This window comes from Camelus dromedarius, chromosome 8 (assembly GCF_036321535.1).
Source record: "Camelus dromedarius isolate mCamDro1 chromosome 8, mCamDro1.pat, whole genome shotgun sequence".
Taxonomy (NCBI): domain Eukaryota; kingdom Metazoa; phylum Chordata; class Mammalia; order Artiodactyla; family Camelidae; genus Camelus; species Camelus dromedarius.
In genome coordinates this window covers 72,291,111-72,299,218 of record NC_087443.1, presented here as the reverse complement: position 1 = coordinate 72,299,218, position 8,108 = coordinate 72,291,111, and the positions used below count along the sequence as shown (strand labels likewise).

Here is an 8,108-nt window from a genome sequence, read left to right as displayed (position 1 = left end):
CACCTCTGTCATCCAAAGATTCTCTGGGATCTGTCCAAAGTCTGTCTGAAATAAATATGTCCTGATAGTGACTAGGGAGAAAGATAAAGGTTAGCCTTACTCCATCCTCTGAATTCCATGTTCATGCCAGATCGCCTAATAGTAAGTTTTCTTTCCACTATGGTTCTGTGCCTTCTCACGCTTCCAGAGGGAAAGGCGCAATCAGCAGCTTTCCCCCAAATTTGGGGTGAGAAAGCCCAGAGGTTGCCTAGGTATCCAGGCTCGAGTAGGGACCCGCTGTGGAGCCCAGATTAGAATGAGGCAGAGGCAAGATGTACACCCTGTGCGCCACTTCAGAGATGACTCTGGGTTAGAGGACACAAGGCCATTTGGGGCTCCCTTTTGATTTTTGATGGGGTGAGAAGAAAAGCTCATCCAGAAGAAGACGATTTCTGGTCAGAAAAATGGCTTTTAAGCCTTTACTCTGTGTTTGGGCAAAGCTGGGTTGAAGAGTTAAAAAATGAGTCATGTGTGCATGACAGAGATGGAAGTGACAACTAGTATGTCTGGAGTCAGAGATGAAAAAAAAGCATTTTCTCAAAGTCATTTAAGGGAAGTATATGGGGTTTTCTTTGGGTTCATATATGATGCCCTGTCAGTTCTCACACTGCCTGTCACAGGCTTTTTGCTTAGGCTGAGGTGGAACTGGGGGAACCTGGCTCTTGGAACATATGCAGGACAGGCTTACGAGACAAAACTCATGTCTGGGGAGCATGTGTTCTAATATTGCCTGGACTTAAGTCTCAGACTGCTTTCTCCCTACTAGTCATTAAAAAAATGACCTCCAGTGGTTTCTCATAAGTTTGGGCTAACTGTCCTGTATCAGCATGAACTTAGTTGTAATAAAATCTTCAGAGCCCTTTAAGCAGGCTTCCCAGACTCCTAACCGTAGGCCTTATCTCTGCTGTCTCTGTCTTCTCTATTCCGCATCCTGTTGCCTATTGTCCTCATGAAGCATAATACCAGCCCCTGAAGTTCATACAGCCCAAGGTTTTGTCTCCTACCTGGGATATAAGCAAGGAACATTTTGAGTGAAGCACAAAGATCTGTTTAACTTCAACACAATAAAGGTAGAGTTGTAACCAAATCTGTTAGAGCATCATGAAACCACTGTGGGGGAGGGGTTCCGTGTATTTATTCAATCCTAAGGGAACCTACCTATAGTTTCAGTTTGTGCAGATGCGTCTGTCATGTATTCAGGGGCAGTCGAGTACAGTGCTGGAGTGCTTTGGCTCCAGAATCAGGCAAATCTAAGTTGAGATCCAGCCCCACTGCTTGTTAGTTGTGCCATTATGGTTAGTTACCTGGCCTTGAAGAACCACTTTCCTCACTTATAAAATGGGCATAATAATAATAATTTTGAGAGGATCAAATGAGATAATGTGTGTGAAGTACTTAGCACAGTGCCTGGCATGTTAAAAAAAAAATCCTCAATAAATGGTGCCTATTTTTATCCATTCAATCAAAAGGAACGTTTATTGGGTATCTGTTTGGTTCAGGTATCTTGCAGTTACAAATATGCTTCAAGACATTGGCCCTTGCCCCTAAAGTGTTTACATCATGGTTGGTGGAGGTTTCAAAGTTTTCAAAGGCAGAACATAATAAAGGAAAGAAAGATCATGAAAGGGAGAAGACTTTGAAGACAGGATAACCTTTGAGTTGGGCCTTGCAGGATGTGAAGAATGTGAGTTGAGTGGGGATGAAGCTACCGGTATTTTGGAGAAAGGGGACAAACCCCAAGAGCGATGTTGAACAGGAATGGTGAGGACGTGTCTGTGCCCAACAGTCAGGTGTGACCTGAATATAGGGAGTGAGGCCGAGGTGGGAAGCCACACCAAAAAAAGTGAGAGAGGATCAGAACAGGGCAGTGTGCTGATCAGAAATGTCATGCTAAAGGCTCTGGTCTTTGTTCGATGTGTCACTGAAAGCTTTTGGAGAAGAGGAGTTAATACAATCTTGTAGTTTACTATTTACTATGTGAAGTTCTATCTTTCCTTCATTTGTCCTAAAAGTTTTTTGTTTATTTATGATCTCTCAGGTTTCTGGAGCACCATTAGTACAGGAAAATCTGAACACTAGTATAGTTTAATTCTCTTTTTCTCACTTTTTTTAAAAAACTTTTTTTAATTGAGTTATAGTCATTTTACAATGTTGTGTCAAATTCCAGTGTAGAGCACAGTATAGTTTAATTCTGATGTCCTAGCTGAGAGGAATACTAGACAACTCCAGTGAGAACCACAGAGAATAAAGACCTAAAATGGGCTAGTCTTAGATGTTCACTTTATTTCCACCTTGCAAATTCTCACAATATTGAAACCCTTACCAGATTTTATCTGGAGCTTGGCAGATGATCAACTCCTTTCTCTGAAGGGTACTCCCAATGTTGAACTTTCAAATACTGGCATTTTCATAGCCTCTAGTTGTGAACAAGTTTGTCTCGTTACTACTTTTAGTATTAAACATCAACGGTATTGACTAGAGTGATGGCTCTACTTATAGCTCTAACAGCATCCCAAATCTTTTTTCAACTATATTATCACAATTTCCTCTCCTTAAGATATTCTGAAGCAAAAAAGTGCCTTTGCTCTTGGGTACATATAACCTTGTTGGTGAGCATGATAAAGAAAAATTACTGGGTAAGGGATTAAGCAGGCACAGATTGTATTTTGAGTTTCTTTTAAAATATCATACTGACTTTAGCCAAATTGATTATAACTCAGAGAATGTGGGTTCAGGATAAGTGCGGGTGCTTAAAATTGGATTGCTTTTGTTCCAATGTTGACTTTTCTTCCTGTATGAGTGAATCACTTGAATTCTGAGAGTGGACCAATTTTACTTCTTTCCAGCCTAACAGGGATATCTGTAGCCAGGAGACAAAGTACAAGGGCTTTCCAGAGAGGGGACAACGAAGCTCCATCCTCTGAGAAAAGGAAATAAAAGGTGAAGGGATGAGATAGCTTCAAAGGAAGGGGGTTACAAAGTCTCCTTCTGGCCTCCCCCATCCTGATCCAGGTTAATTTGCATTTCAATCATGACTTAATATAACTAAAGATTTTGTGCAAATTTAAGGGTTCTCAAATGTTTACTACTTTTGTTATGCTGGTGGAAATCCTATAATTACGTGTGTGTGTGTGTGTGTGTGTGTGTGTTTGTGTGTGTGTGTGTGTGTGTGTGTGTGTGTATTATCCTAAAATGAGGTGAAGAGGCATAGGGGTATTTATTTAAGAAAGGAGAGGGTAGGTTCCCGAAACTTACATTCCATACTAGTATTGTCAGGCAAATAAGGAATAGAGCATAGTAGCTGAGAAAGAGTGAGAAGAAAGGATGAGTAGTGGAGTGGGGAGCAGGTATTGAAGTGTGCCTGTCTAGTTGTCTAGGGTAACTGGCACGAAGGCTGCATTCTCTGACCTAAGGAGATAAACACGCCGTCACTGGCACTGCGTGCGGTGACCCACAGGAGGAGTACAAATCCCCACCTTTGCATCCCCAGAGACCCTGGCTCATCTACCTCCCCTCCACCCTACTGCTCTTGGAGTCTGCGGCCCCAGCCCAGGATGCAGGCAGCAAGGCAACTCTTTGAACAGTCCAGGTCCCTTCTAGAGCTGCAGGGGACTCAGAGAGGGGCTGAACTCCCTAATTTCTTCCAGGCACACAAGCATCACGCAGCCCGGCGGGCGGGAGCTCTCCTCTGTGCTGAACCCATGGTCGGACCTGAGCTCCCGAAATCCAACGCCAGCCTAGGCGACGGGCTCAGCGGGTCCTGGGGAACGCGAGGGCCCGAAGGTCTGCAGGGAGTTCCAAGCTCTAAATTTTAAATCTCTGACAGAACTCGCTACGCGACTCTCTTAACTTAAGGCAGGACTCTACGCAGGATCCAGCGCTTAAGGACGGGTCCCTCACTTCTCCCCTACATCCAGTAGTGCATCTCAATGCCCCACCCCACTTCCTCTCCTGCATCCTTCCCTATGGAAACGACGTCAGATCATTCCAACAGCCTGGCGCTTCATGCCCCTCCTCACCCTAGTCCACTGCACTCTCCTCCGGAGCGAGACTCTCCCAGGACGCAGCAAGCTCCCTCGGTCAAGATTCTCCCCCGTCCCTCTGGCCCAGGTTGCCGGCCCCTCCTTCCTTGTCTGTTGTCATCCTCCTCACACTGTCCGCCTCTCTAGTTCTCTTAGCGCAGAGTCGGGAGGTGCATGCTCCGCCCTTATTTTCCATACAAGGGAGAGCTGGAGTGGGAGGCGGGGCAGAGGGGAGGCGCTCCCAGTCCCTCTCAAAAGCTGTGAGCCCACTGGGAACTCTTGAATCTGTTCAGCTCTGCGGAGAAAGCTAGAAGCCTGCACTGCCGTCTTGGATGGAGGACATCTAGGCGACAGTCAGGATTCTGCCCCTCCTTCCCCGGAGCGCCTTCCCGCAGTCCAAGCCCAAGTCACCAGGTAGGACTGTGCTTCTGAGTCTGGCCTGTGTGAACTGTGAGGACTCTAAATTGGGTAGAAGGCATTTAAATAACCTGTGCCCATCTAACCACGCATAGATTTTATTTTGCAGAGGTGGGGTGAACAATACTTTTAGTTTTGTTGTTATTTATTGTGGACAGTTTTTCCAAAGGGAATATTTGGGTAATTGAGGTGGGAGGACGGTTGGTGTAGGAGAGAGGGGGACGGAGAATGGGAAATGACGGACTTTGATTCTTTTTAGACAGGTGGCCATGACCTCATTGCCAACTCGGGGTCCCGGGGCCCCTGACTTATTTTCTGGGCTGCCGCCAGGGGCCTCAACTCCAGCCAACCAGAGCGCAGAGGCCTTGCTGGGCAATGGATCTGCGGCTGGTCCAGGCGCTCAGGCCATCACGCCGTTCCAGAGCCTGCAGCTGGTGCATCAGCTGAAGGGGCTAATTGTGCTGCTCTACTGCATCGTGGTGGTCGTTGGGTTGGTAGGCAACTGCCTGCTGGTGTTGGTGATCGCACGGGTGCGTCGGCTGCATAACGTGACCAACTTCCTCATTGGTAACCTGGCCTTGTCAGACGTGCTCATGTGCGCCGCCTGCGTGCCGCTCACGCTCGCCTACGCCTTCGAGCCGCGCGGCTGGGTGTTCGGCGGCGGCCTGTGCCATTTGGTTTTCTTCCTGCAGCCCGTCACTGTCTATGTGTCGGTGTTCACGCTCACCACCATCGCGGTTGATCGCTACGTCGTGCTGGTGCACCCGCTGCGCCGGCGCATCTCGCTGCGCTTTAGCGCCTATGCGGTGCTGGCCATCTGGGCGCTGTCCGCGGTGCTGGCGCTGCCGGCCGCCTTACACACATACCACGTCGAGATCAAACCGCACCGCGTGCGCCTCTGCGAGGAGTTCTGGGGGTCCCAGGAACGCCAACGCCAACTCTACGCTTGGGGGCTGCTGCTTGTCACCTACCTGCTCCCCCTGCTGGTCATCCTCCTGTCTTATGTCCGGGTGTCGGTAAAGCTACGGAACCGCGTGGTGCCGGGCTGCGTGACCCAGAACCAGGCCGACTGGGACCGTGCGCGACGCCGCCGCACCTTCTGCCTGCTGGTGGTGGTTGTGGTGGTGTTCGCCGTCTGCTGGCTGCCGCTGCACGTCTTCAACCTTCTGCGGGACCTCGACCCGCGCGCCATAGACCCCTACGCCTTTGGGTTGGTGCAGCTGCTCTGCCACTGGCTTGCCATGAGCTCGGCTTGTTATAACCCCTTCATCTACGCCTGGTTGCATGACAGCTTCCGCGAGGAGCTACGCAAGCTATTGCTCGCTTGGCCCCGGAAGATAGTGCCTCATGGCCAGAGCATGACAGTCAGCGTGGTCATCTGATGCCACTGCACTGGGCCTTGGCCGAGGAGCTTCACCTACAGTGGTCTCTCAGGTGCTCACCCGAGGCCAGATTGGAGAGTTTATTCCAGAGCTAAGCTAATACTAAGCCAATGTGGGGCAAAACTTCCAGCCTAGCCCTCTTATCCAGCTATCTTACCTTGCCTTGTGTCTTTGTAAAATGTTCAGTGGGCTTTGGTGGGAGTCTTGTGCTTTGCTTGGAAAAGCCCAGGGAAAGAGGATTTATTATTTCCTCCTTATCCCCTTGAAGGCCAAACAAAGCTCTTTCTCTGGGTTCAGAAGCTGCCTCCCTTGCTTTCCCTTCTGCTTGTTCAATACAGAGATGAAGGAACAGTGAGTATGGAATTTAAAATGACTGTATTGGGGCTGGTAAAGTTTTTCACGTTGCCTTTTAAAAGGGACTCAACTGAGATACAATACCTGATACTGCTTAGTCAATTTAAACCCATTAATTTCTAGGATTCCAGAGAAATATGTATTGCAAATATACATATAAAATTTCAGCCTTTCCTGAATAAGACCTTTATATGCCAAAAGGATTTTAATTTTAAATACACTTGAATTTATAGTATAAAAATCACTTAAAATCCATCTTTCAAAAGGTTTTGCGATTGTTTTCCCTCCTCATTCCCCAATTTCTATTTGAAAATGATGAGATGAATTAGTCGATGAAGAGACAGATAAGTAGGAAAAGGTTCAAATTACTGAAAGGGATATATAACTGCATAGGACAGACATCCTATCTGTGTGTATGTTTGTGTATACACACCCAGTGTTTGTTACAAGCATCCAGTCAAATATTTGGCTTTCTGAATACTCAATAAACCATGTGCCATAGGATTCTCTTGCATTCTCTAATTGATCTTGCAACAGATCAACAGCTGTTGACTGACTGTTCAGCACCTGCTCTGTGATGATACTCTTGGAACGTGATCAACCCAGAATACAAGAACTGGGAGAAGTTTACTTAAGGCCAGAACAGAAAAATAAACTGCCACCTATGGGATACACAGACCAAACACTAAATACCTTCCAGGGTTAAGGGAACAGGTAAAGACTGTTGGGCAATGATACCAGGCTGCTAATCCTTATCTTACCTTCCCACGAGTACTTTAAATGAGGACAGGTGCCCTGGGACAAGGGTTTCCACACTGACATTGAAACAGTGGCTGTAGAAGTGAAGGCAGGAGTCTTGGAAAATGATACATGATTTACAGCTGTCAGACTAGCCCTTGTGGCATACAGGGTATGGGCTAGTGTCTATAGACACTCAGTTATCAACTAGAAGTTTCCAGTCCTGCCCCAGCTCACTAAACAATATTTCCCTGCCTCTCCTCTCCTCTTACTCTCAGTGAGCTCACTCACTCATTGCAGTGTGCCCTGAAAGGAAGGGAAAGAAGGGGATGTTTTGGGGGTGACAAGGATGAAATCTTATTACTCTGATGTCAGTAACAACCCTGGAAGAGTGGTTCCATTCATGGTTGGGCTAGTTAGTAATGTTAAGTCTTTAGTACTTACATGACTAGACTTTTTGCAGTAGGGAAGAGCAGGAAAAGCCTGGAGAAAGGAAAAGGCAGGTGAACTTAGGAGATGCAAGTTACCTTTGGCAACAGTGCTAAAACTGACTTTTCAGCTTCGTCTGTGGATGTGGAGAAGAAAGAGCCTGTGCTCGAATAAGGTGGCCCACCCACAGCATTTTGTCAATCCCTATCCCACATGAGCTCATCTCCCAGGCATCCCGGGAACTGGTTCCTGTGCTTCTGGAAGCTCTATTGTTTGGGAGACTCAAGGCCAGACACTTCCCATTTCCTCAGATCATTCTTTGGATGGGTATGTGTGGAGAGTGGAGGCGATGGGGGAATGAGAGGAATTATTTGGGAAGAGATCTGATTAATTGTGGTCTCTTCATTGGAGTGTTTAACTCACTGGTTCTCAGCCCTGGCTGCTCCTAGAATGACCTTTCAAAAAATCAATGTCTAGGCCGTATCCCCAGAGAGTCCAATTGATTTGAGGTGGGGACCGGGCACCAGCATTTTTCGAAGCACTTCAGGTGATTTTAATATGCATCCAAGGTTAAAGAACTTCAGAATTATCCTCTTTCTAATGAATCTCAGAAACATCTGAATGAAGCTCTGGGAATACTCTATTAGCCTTCAGACAATACCTGATGGATCACATAGAGGCAAATCCTGTAATCCGAATATATAGGTATTCCTTCAACAGTTTCCTT

General features: G+C 47.0%; 1 protein-coding gene across 1 annotated transcript; it reads left to right on the top strand.

Annotated features, from left to right (window-relative positions):
• The first annotated feature begins 4,362 nt into the window (after positions 1 to 4,362).
• Positions 4,363 to 6,951, top strand: PRLHR (prolactin releasing hormone receptor). Its single transcript, XM_010998938.3, has 2 exons — positions 4,363 to 4,475; positions 4,738 to 6,951. Exon 2 carries the CDS (start codon positions 4,748 to 4,750, stop codon positions 5,858 to 5,860), a length of 1,113 nt encoding a protein of 370 aa, XP_010997240.1. The 5' UTR covers positions 4,363 to 4,475; positions 4,738 to 4,747; the 3' UTR covers positions 5,861 to 6,951.
• The last annotated feature ends 1,157 nt before the right edge of the window (positions 6,952 to 8,108 follow it).